This window comes from Daphnia pulicaria, chromosome 8 (assembly GCF_021234035.1).
Source record: "Daphnia pulicaria isolate SC F1-1A chromosome 8, SC_F0-13Bv2, whole genome shotgun sequence".
Taxonomy (NCBI): Eukaryota; Metazoa; Arthropoda; class Branchiopoda; order Diplostraca; family Daphniidae; genus Daphnia; species Daphnia pulicaria.
In genome coordinates, this window is record NC_060920.1 from 7,635,598 (window position 1) to 7,652,475 (window position 16,878).

The window sequence follows — 16,878 nt, forward strand, 5'->3', positions numbered from 1 at the left end:
TTTAAAAATAGACTTTTGATTTTACATTTAGTTTTTTCTTTTAAAATTACATTTACAAATTTAACAAAAATTTAACAAAAGTTTTTACTTTTAGTTTTTACTTTACAAAATATGTTTGAAAAATGTTTAAATTTATGATGTACGAAAAATGACACTAAAGTATTGCCATACTTATAGCATGCAGAAACAAGGAATAAGGCTGATTGTCATTTGTTGTTGAGTTAGCTTTATGTTTTTCGTCTTTAAGGGTTTTGTACAAAATATTTGGACTTAACTATTAAAAAACAGCATAAGGGGTCGTAAATTTGTCTTTTTCCATTTCCATTGAAGTTGAAGATTAATTCATTTAATTTTTATTATAGGTTTATCTTTTAACCCCTATCCTTATCATAGCTATCAGATGTGGTACGTTGTTGCAGTCTCGTGAAATATCTTTCTGCATAAAGTAAAACTGCCTTTCCCTTGAACCTTGGTAATGGTGTCGTGTTAGGGGATGCTACATCATTTTTAAAAATTGAATGTTTTCGATTGTTTTCGGGGTTGGGAAAGGGATATGGAGGATGTTGGGGTAGAGCCGTATGGGCCTAATTAAAATTTTCATGTCACAAAATATATAAAATGTTACTGTTAAAATACCCGATAACGTATGGGGAAATTAATAATGTATTCATAGCAAAATAAACTTAAAAAATACAATATTTATCTGGATATTATCTGAAATGTATAATTGTAGTCGCTCTGTATTAGCAAATTGCTTGCTAAAACTTGCAAATTCAGTCAACGAAGACAGGAGGACAGGAGACTCGTCCTTTACTGACCATGCACAGGACGGAAAAAGAAATGCAAGGACAGTTTTGCTGAGAAGATGTAGTCATAATAGGTTTCCGGGTTGGATTCATAACCCTCAAAGCATCCAGTTCGACCCGTCCGTTCGACCAGAGCCCTCTTCTGCTGGTTGTCACAGCGGGTGAGTGATCACCGGATGGCGTTAGTTAGTTGGGGAAACGGGGCCAATGAAAAGAAAAGAGCGGAGATATGCACTTATCGACATTATGGACTGCTCATACAATACACTAATCACAAACAAGCAGCAACAAGCATAGTCAGAACGCCAACATACCCCAGGATAACACAGGAATCACAGACTCCTTTCCGACGATACCTTGAACAGACTGAAGTGAAACAAAGAGATTTACTCTATCTAGTCTTCAACCACGAAATCTATAGCCTTCTTATATGGAAATTATGTTTGACATAAATTCGATCAAATTACCATTTCAAGAAGTCTTCTTACGATCCACTTCAGGTCTCGGTTCTCCATTTCAGGATAACACCATGTCACTATCTCCACAGATTGTGGTAGCAGACTGATGCATCGCATTGCCACAGAGTCCTGTGATAAAAACGAAAATGTTAATGAACAAATAAAATGTGTAACAGGTGTAAAAGAAAACATGTAATGTCAGGAAAGAATATAGTTAGGGCAAGTTTAACTCAATTTAGATTGAATCAAATCAACAGAAAATTCTTTAAATCATTTTTAAAAGTTTGAAAATTGTGTGGGAATAATGTTCTAGTTCATTCAAAAGAAAAGTTACAACTCAGCACAAGCTGATGAAGCAATGACTATTTTTTCACAAAAATTCTAATTTAAGCAAAAGTTATATTTTTTATTTGATCAAAATACCTTAGAAACTAAAGCAAATGGTTAGATTTAAAATTTGTCGGGTTGCCCAACCCCTTGCTTTAAGAAAGCAAAGCAAGAAAGGTTTCAAAAACTCCCTTTCATGTTGCAAACTGAACAAAAAGAAATCTGATGGTCAGTAATATCTTTAGTCTTTACATAATATCATTTGCTGAAGAACGCAATAATCGGACCATTCTTACCTTGGTAACAGGCATCTATCACGAAAACGTCAATAAAAGAAATCAATCCAATAGACCGTAGAACCGTAACCTAGATAAACCAAATCATTAAATAAAATACTCTCTCACACAAAAACTTAAGACAAACATCGATCACGGGTACATATTAAATTGTCCTAAGAATGTCGTAATAAGAAAAATTTAACCAACAACGCAACATATCCAATAACTCCACCGGCATAAGTATTCCAACACTAACGCCAGAGCAACCTAAAACACTATAAAATAAAACATCATTAGTGAGTGGAAAGCAGCAGCTCAAGGGCAGATGAAGAATAATATTTAGTTAAATTATCAGGGACTCGATTAAATCTTCATAATTGTCAGACACACAAGAAACAATTGTTCTCATAATATTTACGTTTAATTCGGTAACAAATTGAGCTATTACCTGATAGCCTATGAAGATTGCGTCAGAAAAAAAAACACCGAACGATAAACCAGTCCATCTGAACAGAGAAAAAACACAAGTTATTTTCATGAATTTGTCCGGTTGCCCAACCCCTTGCTTCAAGAACACAAAGCAAGAAAGGCCTCAGGAACTCGCTTTAAATGTTGCAAACAGGACAATAAAAACCTGGCGTACGAACGTTTCCTTCAACAATCCTGCTTGCCGAGAGGCTCGCATTAAAATAAATTTTACCTTGTATGACATGAACTCGTCCAATTCCGATGACGTTGACCAAGAAGCAATACCACATCACCTACAGAATAAAATAAATCTATAACACCAGTTGGTATCACTGATATCGTCAACTCAGTTTAAGATCAAAAGGAAGGCAGAATGAATCATCATGGAACTCGGAAAATGCTTTAAAGCGTTCTCATCATTTCAGTTAACGTAAAACATTCCAAGAAATGCTCTCTACCTACTACGTAGATCATGAAATCACCAGCAGCAAACTTCTAGAAACGAAAGAAAATGAAACTCCATTGTTCCTGGGACATTAGCTCAACAACCGACTGCGGTTATTAAACAAAACAACCTGAATACACGAAGCAAACAAATCGTCAATATTTGTATACAGTCGATTAAATGAAATTGAAAAACCTAAATTATCAGGGACTCGAGTGGGTCTTCATGGTTGTCAGAAACACAGGAAACTGTTGTTAATAACAAAAATTTACCTTAAGAATCGCCAACACCTTAATAATTGGATCTCATCTGGTGTAATTCACGCCCACTGCCTGCAAGAAAATAAAAATAAACACCATTAAAATGTTACATCTTCCTGTAAAGTCAAAACAAATTGTCTCAAACCGAGGTGATCAACCTCTGCAACTAATACAGATTGAGCATAAGTGGTTGGACGTTTAATTTATGAGATCCTCTAGCACCGGTATACTACTTTTGCGTTAAACCGGTGACTCTGAGGCTCAAATGCAAAAGCAAATGTAAAAATGAATATACCTCCTCCACAGCAGTAAAAGTCGACATCCACCCTCCACGAAATGTCTTGCCATGGAATCTTCTCTGTAAAAACGAAATAACGTTATGGCGAGGACTAGACCAAAATGTCGACAAGTCACTTGATACTTTCAGTACATTTAGTAATCAGGGTACATATTTAGGTGTCCTAAGAGTGTCATCAGCAAAATTTAACAGCATATTCTACAATATTAACAATGCCAACCTTAATTCCTCAATAACATTAAAGCAGTGAATCCTGGAAGATACAACCAGCCAGTGCAAAGCCAAGTGAGGTCAGGAATCAACCTAGATAAAATTGATCATGAAAGTCTACAAACCATTTCAGTTCAATACTAATTAGGTCTACACTTCAGTAAATTGCGATAGAGATTTAATCATGATATTAATTTAGGTTTACTAAATTTCATTGTAATCCTAGGGTCATCAGGTCTTTTTACTCACATTCAACAAGAAGATTGTTTTACCTTCCAAATACGTCATCTTCAAGGCACCACAACCCTTATTCCTCCAACCCGCTGCACTTGTCCATTACTTGGCATGTAAGATTTCAACCTGTAATAATAAAAAAAAAAGATAATAGTGGATCAACAAGTGGATATTGAAAAAGTGGTAGGGGAAAAAATTAATTGTAAATGACTGAACAACAAGTAAAATAGCTTTGCTTTACACATCACATTTAACTTGCCTTGCCAGCGCATTGTGTACTACATTTTGATAGACATCATTATCTCAAAAACAATTCAAATGTAGAATTAGTTTGCTGAGTTGCAAACGAAACATCATATCCTACAACTACAGTAACAAAACTTAGGCAGAACTAAAACCCAGAAAAAGTCACAACCACGTGTTCAGACCAAAACTGCTCAACTTACATGTTAGGAATTTGAAGATTGGGTCTACAATGAATCTTTCAAACGATTACACTTCCCAAAGAAGCTTCGTTCGGTCTTCGGTTGTTCCCTAACCGTCAGTCAGACAGCGTTGCATTTCTTCAATCTAGAAAATATATAATCATTTAATCAATTCCATGGTTAATTCTAGGTCGAATTCGTTGAGGGGCGCAATCGATAAACATTTTAAATTAATTCTTTAATAGGTAAAAAAATTAATATTTTAAAATAAATAGCATAATTTATTTTTATATTCAAAATAGGTAGCGCCCATGGCCACGCCTATTGAAGTCCGGAGACCAGACCCATCTAGTGGCCAAATTCCCTATAACATTTAAAATCGCAGTTCTGTATTTCAAATATTACAAATCGCAGTTCTGTATGAACGAATGAATGAAGGTTAGACTGTCTAACCGTGTTTACCAGATCACACAAAGATTTTATCTACTTCAAAATCGTGTTTTGAAACTCACAAATTCAAATATAACTGCTATAACATGTCGTACACGTGACAAAATTAAGAAACACGAGTGATTGATATTTTTGCAGCTCTTGAACTAACAAGGCGACCACAACGGCTTGGCAAGTAATGCGTCTCGCATTACGAGGATAAAAAATTTTAAGTCAAGTTAAGGGAGAAAAAAAACACTGCACACTGTATTCGTTCACGTTAACTTTTTACCGGACCCCTGATATCTATGTGCCATTTGTTGTCGTACGAGAAACGTTGCATTACGTGTTCTTATTTTAAATTACGTGATCGTGATTATTTTATTATTCTGTACCTTGCTCACAACTTACATAGCTCCCTTTTCTCAATTTTTGTAAAAAAAGGTCTAAGAATCATGTCTGTAAGAGTCATGTCTGCTATTATTTAATTTTTATACACTAAATAAAAGAAATGCTCGAACGGGTTGGGTTGTTTACATTTCAGCATTTTAAGTCAAATTATATAACATACTGCGTATCCCAAAGGATTTTAATTAAATGAATATAAGTTGAATTTTAAAGGCGCAAGAAGAATTTACATTTTGGATCGGTTCACGACACAAGGTTCTATACAGGCGTAAAATAGAGCCTAAACTTGAATCTCTTCGACCCAGGCAATAATTTTTCCATCGAACCCTGGAAGTATCATGTTGTCGTCTGCGATCTGTAAATATAAAAAAGTCAAATGATATTTCGAAACGGGTGAAAAATTGGTTTTTCAAAACTACCATACCTCCTCTTTAACAAATCCATACTCGGCGTCTTGAGCTTTGAAATGAAATCTGTAAACACCAGGGCGATCGAATAATGTTTTGAAATCTCGTAGCGAAATCTCGCCAAGTCGTCGTGGAATAACTGTTAAGAATGGCGTTACTGTCCGCTCAGTGAAGTAAACTACTTTGGTGAATTGGTCGCCGTGGTAACCTATATATGAGAGTAGCATCCGCCATTGCAAATAAAAATTGAGCGTGTGGTTCTCGAAGTAAAGCGCGCTGTGTTTTTTTATACCGTTCATGTTACCACGCTTTAGTGTGTCATTGCGCTGAATCAAAGTCGATTGTGAGGCAGAAGATGTCATATCCAAGGTGTCGGGTCCAGCAATCCGTTCAAGTAGGAAAGCCATGCACTGTTCTAGTGTATCTAGAGTATGATGGTTTGGATCGTTTCCTCTGTGTAATAACATTTTTACGATTATTTCTCTAATGAAAAACCAACGATTAGTTTTAATTACCTGAAATTTGAGCGAAGAGAGGAAAGAGCCTCGCGTGCGACATGCAGCTCTTCACGGTACTGATTTCTCCTGGCATCCATTGTGCTAATATTCTTATCCAGCTGTTATCAAAAATAAAATAAAAAACAAAACAAAACTATGTTAGTAAACCGTAGAAAAAAAAACAATAAAAATATGGAAAGTTACCTTAGCTCGCAAAGCCGGGGTGAAGTTGTGAGATGCTTCTTCAAGGACGGCTCTTTGGGTTTCCATCACACGATCTTTAGCAGCGAGCTGACGTCTGAGATCAGCAATCTGTCGATCTTTCTCCTCCAGTTTTCGCTGCATTTCAACCTATATTACGAAATGATTAGAGCCAAGCTAGAATGCATAAACGGATATGGTTATCGAACCCTTTCATTGGTCATCGTCTGGTTGGCAAGTGTAGTTCGTACCAGTTCTTGCCGCAAACCGCTCAACGCTTCCTCTTGATTGGCTAAGCAGGCCGCCAGTCCTCTGCGACTGCCATCCAAAGTCAAACAGTCCTAATAAAAAAGACAACAATTCCGTTAATTGCTTGCGTCAATGCGGACATTGACTCGTGGTTTTACGACCAATCCATGCCACAACGAACAGGCGTTTTACCTGTTGGGCTTTTTTCAAATCCGACTGGAGGTTGGTGCATCTCTGATCTACACTGTGCAGCGTTGATCTCAACCAAGAGATGGCATCCGGGTCAGTTGATGAAGTTGTGGTAGTTCCTTTGCTTTCCGTCATAGTGGCCTCTTGTTGGTTGGTCAACAACTATATCAGATTAACGAAACCGACACACAAAATAAACATTTTACTGCATTGTAGCTAGCTAACAAGGTATTTTCTTTTCAAACATTTCCTAAATAATAATGGAACAGTGGGTCTTTCGGTCACAGTGGCCGGGCAATAGGAATTTCACCGACATTTCTTTTTTATTTTATTTTCTACAAGCCAAGTAGGAGGCTACCTGACAAAAGTCTTACAGGCCGACAATGGCCCCGAGCTTTTTTCCCATCAACAGCGGTGAATGCCATTTTTCTCGGTAGAGCGAGACTCGGAAACAAAACACACACAATTTTGTACAAATGATAAGGAAGGGACACTAAGACACGTTTAAACAATATTCAAGTCGGGACTTTCACTGCACCGAATACCCGTCACGCTCTCTTCTACCATCTGACAGCTGTTTCGTGGAGAGAATCCAACTTCCCCATTGTGAATTTTTCACTCGCGGCTCTCTCTCCTATTCTCACAGGGTCTATAGGAAAACCAAGGGCCCAATAAAAGTTATTTCACTCGATTCAGGGGACCGTAAAGAAATTTCTCCACGATTCAGTGACAGATTGATTTGACAAACAAAAGTAGAGCGCTCAGATTAGGGCAGAGAAAATGTGTTCGCTAAAATAAAAAATGTGTACCTCGTCGACACGCCTGCGTCTAGAGCGGACTGAAGGCCACTTCATACTGGCAACCCAAAAGGCCAAAAGTTGGAAGTTTTCTTTATTCCTTCTTGTTAGGAGCCCTGAGGGGCCAAGTGTAAAGCAAAGGGGGGTACCACCCGCCTTTTTGAATGAAGCCAAAACACTCGGGAACACACGAACTACACACCCGCACACATACACCTGTAGTTCGAGTACACGCCGAAACCTCTGGCTTACATACAACGTTCGTTCGTTACGCGGGGAATAAAAAGAAAACAATAAAACACGTCAGGGGGAAAAAAAAAGTAGAATCGAACCCTATTGTCTGGATACTGAATGAAATTGAGCCTCAAATTTTTGTTTCTTAGCGTGAGACTAAAAAAATTTGTTGAGAATGAAAGAGGAGCAGACTACACTTGTGCGTCGGTCAGAACCGAGTTGGTTTGTGGTACGGTGGACCCTTCAGCTTGCTTATTTTATACCATCTCACCGCCATTGAAGGCATCCCACTCGCGGCACAAACAATACACGACGTTCTGGTATTGTACGACCATTTTTGGAATGAGGGTCACGACGGAGAGAAAAAAATAAAAAGTTTCCCCCGACGTCATTTTTGTTATTTTCCGGCCCGCGTGCTAAACCATCAAATTTCTCGTCACGTCTCGCTTTTCTTTTCGTGCTCAGCCGTGACTAGATATCGAATAATCAAAAGTCGAATGTTGGCGGTTTGGGATTTCAATTTTGCTTTTTTTTTGCCATTAGGTTTTTCTTTCATTTCTTGCTAACGAGCGTTTCCTGTTTTTTGGCTTGACTGGGAAATATTTTTTGGGGAAACGAAAGAAAGAAAAAAATCCCCGACAGGAAATAAATTCAACACAAATAGGAGACTCCCACGGATAGCGGCCGACATGTGACACTATTGTGATAGCTGGAAGGGAAGTAATTAAAAGGAGGCGGCACTGAAACCGCAACAAGTTTGGCGAGCTGGTCAAATGAGCCGGCCGTAAGTATTATACTACTACGTACGTACTGTACGTGTTTTATCAATGGAAAACAACTCACCATGTTTTGGAGTTCAGCTAGTTGTTTCTTGGTGCGATTGAGGTCGTCCATGAGTAGGTCATGGTGAGCTTTGACGGGCGTCGTGCTCATCATCTCCTCGTGGTTGATGTTGCTCCGCACGGAACTCCAATAGCCGGGATCGATTTCACCCGACACGCAAGTCGGACTCGGCTGATTGGACGAACCTTCCACTTCGCCACGGCTGCCGAGCAATTCACCAGATCCATTGCTGTTGTTGCTGCTGCTGCTGCAAGTCGTAGGATTAATCGCTGTGCTGACGGTCAAACTCTGAGGCTGGCCGGGCAGCGGAGGCAGAACACGACGCATGCTGGCCCTGGAGCCGCTATTGTTCTCATTAGCATCGCTACTTTCACCTCCTGCAAGCGTCAGACTGCTCATCGGGTCCGGCTGGGGGCCTAGCATATTTTCCCAAAATTCAAAAATGGACGGACGACCTTTGGACACGACACCAGAGACGCCCAGGGCGGGCAATTCTCTCCGACTGCCGTATTTGGAATCTTTTTTCAAAATCGGTTTCCGAACCGTGGCGTCCTCCTCGCTGGTATTCAGATCGCCGACGGACGTGGACGTGGCCATGGCCGCATGATTACGAGGCGATTCAATCATGCTATCATCGTGATTGTTCTGCGATTGTAAATTGGCCAAAGAGCGCGCGTTCGATATCGTTCCGAATGACGACAGTTGTTGTGACGCAACGTCGCGGTTGATCGCCGATCCATTCATCGTGTAACGACGCTGTACACTAGGCGACATGAGTAAATCGGCGGCGGAAGAGGATGTGGCTGATGGATTAGCAAAACAAACAAAACGAAAATAATAATTAGTCAACAATTTCCATTCGCGTGCGCCATCTAGCGTCGGTAAATACAACCGCGTGACGCACCTAGAGCGGGCCGGATAGCGGTAGCGCCGCTGTTGGTATTTTGGCGTCGTAGGGTGGCCAAAGCGTTGACCATCTTCATATCCACCTCCTGCGGTTCGAAACCAGTTGTTGGGAACCGTCGATTTGTCGGCACATTAAGGTTGGGCGTCGTCTGGGAATTGGCTCGGAACGAAGCTACACTCCCGAGGCCCACCCAAAAAAAAGTTAAAAAACGATTAAATTAATTGTGATTTCCAAACGACTGGAAATAAACACGATACGAATTGATATTAGAAAATAAACACTGAAATTACCCGAGTCCCTTCCTTGCTTCACGCTATGCGGTTTGTAGTGTGAAGCTAGCGATAATATCAACCTCATTAGCGACTTGAGATTGCCGGTGGCCAGGTCACGAGACGTCACGGTAGACGTCCTCACGCGCTGCGACGCCAGGAACGTTAGAATCTTTTCGAAATTGTCTCGTTTGACCTGCTGCGTTTTGGCGTTCACGTCGATACCGCGAATGTCTTTGCCAGCTGTCACACACACAAAAAAGAATATCACGGTGGTATTAAAATCGAGTTCACCAAACTTTCAAAAGTTCTTTTTTGTTTTTAAACTTCCAGAGTCATTGGACCGTAAATACAACTAAACTGTCAACCAAATCTGCAAAGAAGGAAGGAAGTAAAAGGACAAAACACTTACTGATGATTTCAATCAACTTGGCGACAAGGACACCGTCTTGCAGGTCGTTTCCCATGTCTTCAATCAGTGGCAGTTCAGGCCGCTTCCTCAACTGCGAATTCACCCAGGCCGTGTACGCCTGTGAACGACACAAAAGGTGTATAGTGTACATATAAACGGCAATGCCCCCCCCAAAAAAGAGCCAAAAGAAAATAATGATGAAATGTCAGCGATGATGATTACGGTGCGCGAGTGCCAGTTGTACATGTGTGAATCAAACACGTTCATAGACACAAGACAGGGGAGGGGGACGATTATTAGGTTGGCGAAGGAAAACAACAACAACAACTACAACAACAACACTGGGCTCTGTTGTTCGTCGGGATTCTGCGGCGGCAAATGACGGCGGCGTCGGGTGAGCATTCGACACGATGATGGATGAAACGGAGCACGCCCGAATGAAATTTTTACGTGTAAAATTGATGATGACCTTTGCGCCGGCACATCATGGGAAAAGATCACAAAAAGGCGAAACATTCCTCGCAGTCGTTTCGTGTTTAAATTGTTAATAAATAAAAAAATAAAAAAAATTCTGAAAAGTGTCTTGGCGTTTTTAAAACCCTCGAGCGAAATCAACTATAAACTTCTCAGCTTGTTTTTGTCCCCGTGACAATGACGAAAATAACTTGGGAGCATTAGAAGCGCTATAGGCTTAAGTGATTCCACCTGGAAGATGACTACCTGGGAAGAATATTCCATTGTTGTCGTGTACCTTACGCGTATTGTTTCGACAGTGACTCATCGTCGCCCGATTTGTTACACCATTTCACGACGTATACAACAACAAGAACCGAATTCCCTTATTTTTCTTCTTCTTCTTCTTCTGATTACGCTATTTAAAAAATAAAAGAAATGTTGATAAAACATTGACCAAGTCTGTCCAAGCTCAGACTCCACTCATTTTTCATTCAGTCTCAACGCTTTTGCTTACCATTCCTGGGTCGAACGAATCGCTTTGTTGATTACGGCAGCCAACAACAATCCGTACGCATGGGCTAATTGGACGTAAAACCTTAGCGAGAGAAGCCTCCGGGGTCTGTTTTGTTTCCATTTAGAGACAATTCAGAGAAATAAGGAGGAGACTGGGAAGAAGAAGAAGTCGAAACAAACGGCTGAGCTGCTTCCATACTAAACCCCAACGGAGAGAGATAGGATGACTATCCTTTGACTCGGGCGCGCAATCCTATTAAGCCGCAGAGCAGCAGCTCTCTACCGACTGCTGTGAGGAAGAAGTGTGCGCGCAAACCTCGTTGATGACTCCATGAATAATTCATGGGCCACGAGTAGCACTTTGATTGCGTTATATAACTTTCTCTCCCTCCTTACTTCCTCTGTTCTATCCTGTCTTAGTCAATAAATCGGGAACATCCTCCCTGATCCTGGGGACACAAAAATAAAGGAGATTCTCGGGGTGCAACCCTTCGTCTGAAACCGCCAGACGGGTAGCGTAAGGGCAATAAAAATTCAACAAAGACGAGACAAAAAAAAATAACAAGAACCGGGAGGAAACGTACCAGCAATTGTTGAGTCCAATCGTTCCACGATTGCGATCCATCTGCGTGACGCTGCTGATGGTATTGAGGTTCGGCCGGTGGGACGGACCGATAATGATGGCTACCGATAGATTTCGGTTGCTGTTGCTGTTGTTGTTGCTGCTGCTGTTGTTGTTGGGGCTGTTGTTGTTGGGGCTGTTGAACCGATGTCGAATGCTGACGAGGAGAAAATCCATCAGCGGATCGAGGTAGAATCGGTGAGAACGGCGGAGGTTCCGGATGCTGTGGCTGCGGTTGCTGGACGACTTTCTGCGGAGCCGGGCAATTATCCCTAATGGTGTAACAGAAAAAAAGTGATTAAACAAATACAACAAAACCTTCCGTTCCTTATCACCGAACAAAACTAGAAACAAAATGTTTCGTTTGGGTTGAAATGCAAATAAAAGGAGTCGTGACACGGATCGATGCAGTCACTGGCTAATAACAAAACGAACATTTTTTTTGTTTTTTACCAGAAATTCACTTGAGTCTATTCTGCTCGACTTCTTATTAAAACGGGTTTTGTTTGCCCTTGGATGCTGTCAACTGCTCGGAATAAAAGGAGACAAAGCTCAGAAAAATAAAAATCTCGACATTTTTGTGTTGGTTGTTGTTTCTGGCCAACGAGGTCTAACGATGCGATTCGTTCCGCTATGTACGGCCGGCTGTTTAGACTAAACATCTTATTTTATTTTATTTTTTCAAATTACAACTTTGCCTGTCTGAGAGAACAGAAGAAACAGCTGTAGTAGTAGCAGTAGTGAGCTGAGCTAATACCACAGAAGCTAGAGAATAATTCAAAAAATCAAGACCGAACTGACAGTCAACGGTTCTTTTCTTTAGCCAGCGACAAAACCTCAAACAGCGGCTAGCTACACACTGTCATTCGTTTGCTGCCGTCACTAATCTCCCCGACCGGGGAAAATCTCTAAGCGTGTCTAACGTGATTAACTACATTTCTTTTATTTTTTTTTTTGAATCAAAAATCATCAAAGATGACGTCAGAGACTCTAACACTTAATTAAATCAAACCTCGGATCGCCAGTTTTATTCTTGTCGGTCGACGTCGGTGGCGGCGGCGGCTGCTGAGTCTTTGCTGGCGGAGGCGCGTTATTATTGAGGTGTTTATCGGCTTTCTTGCCGCCGGAACTGTTGCCGTTGCCAACACGCGACGTCAGCGATGAAACCTTCCACTTGAACATGCTTCCCATTCAGACGACCTTTTTGGTGGGCTCTTGGAATGTTCAGCAATACGTCACAGCGTCTCGCGCGTAGTTGTAGGTGAAGTTATCCAAGAAGAACACTTTTCTGCAAAAGGAGCCGAAGGGAAAAAAGAGCGGAGACGAAAAAATTTCAATCCGAACTGGAGTGCGTCCGGTAAGTAACTGAGGCTATGAAAAAGGTTTCTACACCATTCCCTTAAAATAAAAGAGACGAGGCAAAGCGAGCAATGGATAGTAGTAGATGGTAAGAGATAGAAAGAGAAGGGGGGGGGGGGGGGAGAGTGGGAGGTGTGCTGAGGAACTGGCTGAACGGAACACCTAGGGAAAGAAAAAAAAAAAACACCCGGCCCAGGTGATCATCAGACCCTGAGAGAAAGAAACCTTCGACGCCTCCAACTACTTCCTGCTGCTGCTGCTTGAGTCTAGTCGAAAAGTCCCTTTATACTTTAGTTTGTTATCCTTCTTCCATATTTTCGGTTGTTTTGCTGCAATTTTTGTTTTTCTCTTTTGGTTTTTTTCTACCACTTTTTCTTACCTCGGGTCATGTTGGAGGAAGAGCGATTTACGTGCGACGCGTCCGCTTCTCGGCCCATGCCTCAATCAACTCGTCATTCTTTTTATATTCGGCTGGGCAAGGGCGGGATGGCGCAAAGTCGAGCCTCGGAGTTTTTCTATGGGAGAGAGAGAAACACAATTCTCATTTCTTTTTATATCGAAGAGAAGAATTTCTGAAATAAATAACAATAACAATGAGGAATAGTAGTACCGACTGGAAAGAATTAGAATGACTTCTTGGCGTGGAGAAGCCCCACAATGTCTATCTTGGCAAATCGAAACGTGCCGAGAGTCCAAGAACCATTCGTCGTTGTCAACCAAATATGGCCTATAGCAATCGGAGTTGTACGATCGCTGGCGCACTTCGTCATAGACGGCGGACGTGAAAGTCTCGCGGGCTGGTGTCGGCCATGGCAGAATGGTGATGTGCCAAAGCGAAACGGCCGAATATATATCACTTTCTAAGTTCCTTTTTTTTCTCAAAAGGAGCTGCCCGGCCCTGCTGCTGCCCAGCCTGCATATGCATAAAGAAGCTAGCGCAAGCCTACACACATCACGCTTGTGTGAGCGCTGCAGCAGTCAGTTTGTCTGCCTAAACAAAACAAAAGGCAAGAAAGAAAAAAGGAGAGTTGAGAATCAAATCAGAAAGAGAGAGAAATATACCACCACTTTTGGGGGCTACCTCAGTTGGGACTTTATATCGCGGGAGTGAATCATTTTCGACCGCCCATTTCCCCGACCAGAGGAGAAAACCCATTGGCGCGGATCCCCTCGACATTAGTATACACTTTTATACGTGTAGTACTACCCCATCTCTCTCTCTCGGCACGACGGACAATGAAACCAAAAACCATTTGGGAAGTGGCGATCGTTACTTGATTTTCTTTCAGGTTGAATTCACGCCATCTCAACCGAAGTTTATGAACCCCCGGGACTGACTGCTCGCTCTGCCTGCAATAAAAACGGGAGAAAAAAACAAATGGTGAAGGAAAGGGACTCTCGATCGAGGGAGAGAGAGCATCAGCGTCGAGAAATAATCTACACGCAAGTCCATAATAAGAGTTAACAAAAAAAAGACAAAAAAGCAAAGCTCTAGACAAAAGACGAGAGCAGATGTAAACGCGGTCGGTTACGGCTGGCAGGACGGATGATATTTTTCTCTGTTTGGTCTTCCGACTTGGGAGACGATCGTGAGAAATGGACTCGAGTGTGAGAAATTTCCGTTCCATCCGCATACGTGGAGAGGAAGAAGAAGACGACGAAAAAGAAAGAACAACAAAAAATCACATGCAATAAAGAGAGAGGCCCCACGAAAGATAGGCTACGCGCGTAATAAGTGTCGGGGCTGCGGATGGAGCTCGTTTCTTGACCATCAGAAAAGGTGTTTTTTCAGACCCCGTACCACTTCCGCCCTTGCTCGCCCGAGCTCAGTTATGGAAACATCCATGACTGCTGCCTTCCGGAACCAACCCTCAAAATGTCTTTCTTCCCTCCTTATTTCTCCTACGTTCAAACAAAATCTCTCTCCCGTTTCTCCTGCTTTTTTTTCTCATGGGGAATCTCCTACATGTAAACGTAAATTTGTAATTCTCCCATTGTCAAACTGTTTTCCTTTCTCTTTTTCCCCCTTTTTTTTGTCTTGACTGTTTCAAGATGGAACTGGAAAACGTTCCCAGGGATCTAGAAAGAAGAGATTCGCTTTTAAAAGTCATGACAAGAGTTCGGCCTAGGCTGTGCCAAGGTGAAAAACAAATACAAACAAATCAATCCAGGTGAGGGTCGTTTGAGTCATGCATGCGGTTTTCGGATCCCAAGTTTTTTTTTTTTTCTTTCCCCTCCTGATGGGACGATTGTGGTCGGCGAGAGAAAACGTTTCATCATCAAGCGTCGCCGCCATTACTATTGCAACTGACCAGCAAAATACGCTCGATAGCATTTTTGGACGCTTGCTGTGGGGGCTGGCTGGCTGGCTGGCTACTGGTATAGCTGTACGGCGTCGACAATCGCATACTTCATCGGCTAGCGATATATATTTTTCGAGCGCCATTGTTTGTCGAATTCAACTAGGCGGCGTAACTTACAATAAAACAATTTTTTTCTTGGCGTTCTTTATATGGTCTGATGGTAGATACGGAGTCGAATCGACAAAACCACGAACGGCGGCGTCGTGCATTTTATTTTTTTTAAGGGGGGAATTTAAAGAGAATGAATCATCAAAGCCGTCGTAATTTCGGCTAAAGGAATATCTACTACTACTAGATGCAGCTTGGCGGCGTCATGGAAATCACGAAGTAAGTGGGGCGCGTGTGTGGGTGCACATTCGAAAGATCGTTAAGGTAAAAACTCGGTTTCACCTGTCTTAAGACTTCTTCTTTACACGAAAAAAAAAAGAAAAGAAAAAGGCTGAACCCTGATGGCTTCTCTATCCTACCATCTCTCCTTTTTGTTTTACAAAAACACTCGCTCGGGACGAGCGTGAGGGAGCAGATGCTCACAATCAAGCGACCTTTGACTGGACCCCCTATCTGTGATAATTGGCTCGAGAACGGCACATAACAATTCGTGAAAAGTCCGCAGTCGGCATGCGGTCTATATCGACACGAAGATTCACGACTATATTTTCGACGTATCGCCCACTTTGATCTCGCCTAATAATGACGACCTAGTTTACCCATGCCAAGCTTGTAGGGAAAAGATGCAATCAAAACCTGCAATTCAGCAATTGTCTTGATTTACAGTCACCGTTAATCTGGAAAGCCAGCTGCTGCATTTGAATTCTCGTTACAAGTGTGAGGCTGGGGGGGTGTTGCTCCTCATGGCCTACTGAGAAATGAAACGAATAAAGGTTTTGATGGAATTTCTTGAAATCAACCCTACCAAGGAAATGCAATCAACTGTGAATGTAAATTGACCGGAAAAAGAATAGGAAAGTGCCATTCCTGCCCAACACATATCAAGGAGTTTCCTTCGCTTTGCCCAAACCGACTAAAAATTCAAACACAAAAAGAGTCAAAGGAGTAAATTGTCCATGAAACGAGTGGCAATCAATAACAAGGTTTCACGAATCAATGATGACGGCCACTTTCGAAATAGTGTGGTTTCTGATGTGCCTGGAGAAGTGACCGCATCGAATCGTCAAAACTATACTTCTAAGCATATGATGGTTGTTTAAGAGTAAAAACTGTGAAAATTTACCAAATTGCTAGATTTCACCATCGTAATAATAACGATAAGTCAGCCCAGTGGAAGGCACAGAGTATGTACACACACAGTTGATCTCCCAAAAGCGTGCTGATGATTGCGCTTGATTCATTTTCCACGTGACACTACCATAAACCATACAAACGAGTAGTAGCAGACTTCACTTTCTTCTGGGAAAAAGTTTCCCCGCCATTAGCCGCGCCATTGCCAAACGATTTAAATTCACCAATTGGTTTCATTTATGTATGTTTGAAAATTAGTTCTGTATTATTATTAT

At 41.6% G+C, this 16,878-nt stretch overlaps 1 protein-coding gene and 1 long non-coding RNA gene across 12 annotated transcripts; both read right to left on the reverse strand.

Annotated features, from left to right (window-relative positions):
• Positions 1-645: 645 nt before the first annotated feature.
• LOC124352582 lies at positions 646-4,342 on the reverse strand. Of its 10 annotated transcripts, none has more exons than XR_006921513.1 (12): positions 4,231-4,342; positions 3,823-3,910; positions 3,561-3,643; positions 3,338-3,400; positions 3,055-3,114; positions 2,796-2,912; positions 2,570-2,630; positions 2,318-2,375; positions 2,077-2,144; positions 1,888-1,957; positions 1,274-1,393; positions 646-1,172 (listed from the first exon to the last, which is right to left on the reverse strand). It is a non-coding gene; the product is annotated as an uncharacterized LOC124352582 (long non-coding RNA). The 10 variants fall into 10 exon arrangements; XR_006921511.1 differs by having other exon boundaries at positions 2,030-2,144; XR_006921507.1 differs by having other exon boundaries at positions 2,015-2,144.
• A 756-nt stretch (positions 4,343-5,098) lies between these two features.
• Positions 5,099-16,725, reverse strand: LOC124312711 (neuron navigator 3-like). 2 transcript variants are annotated; one of them, XM_046777209.1, is made up of 19 exons: positions 16,596-16,725; positions 16,278-16,385; positions 16,109-16,223; positions 14,083-14,351; positions 13,612-13,992; positions 13,381-13,516; positions 12,655-12,930; positions 11,605-11,914; positions 10,052-10,169; positions 9,661-9,882; positions 9,368-9,541; positions 8,464-9,266; positions 6,593-6,751; positions 6,361-6,492; positions 6,155-6,301; positions 5,969-6,069; positions 5,746-5,906; positions 5,471-5,661; positions 5,099-5,401 (listed from the first exon to the last, which is right to left on the reverse strand). In XM_046777209.1, exons 7-19 carry the CDS (start codon positions 12,831-12,833, stop codon positions 5,327-5,329), a joined length of 2,772 nt encoding a protein of 923 aa, XP_046633165.1. In that variant the 5' UTR covers positions 12,834-12,930; positions 13,381-13,516; positions 13,612-13,992; positions 14,083-14,351; positions 16,109-16,223; positions 16,278-16,385; positions 16,596-16,725; the 3' UTR covers positions 5,099-5,326. The 2 variants fall into 2 exon arrangements, with proteins under 2 accessions (XP_046633165.1, XP_046633164.1); XM_046777208.1 differs by lacking the exons at positions 13,381-13,516; positions 13,612-13,992; positions 14,083-14,351; ... (1 more) ...; positions 16,278-16,385; positions 16,596-16,725 and having other exon boundaries at positions 12,655-13,091.
• Between the last annotated feature and the right edge of the window lie 153 nt (positions 16,726-16,878).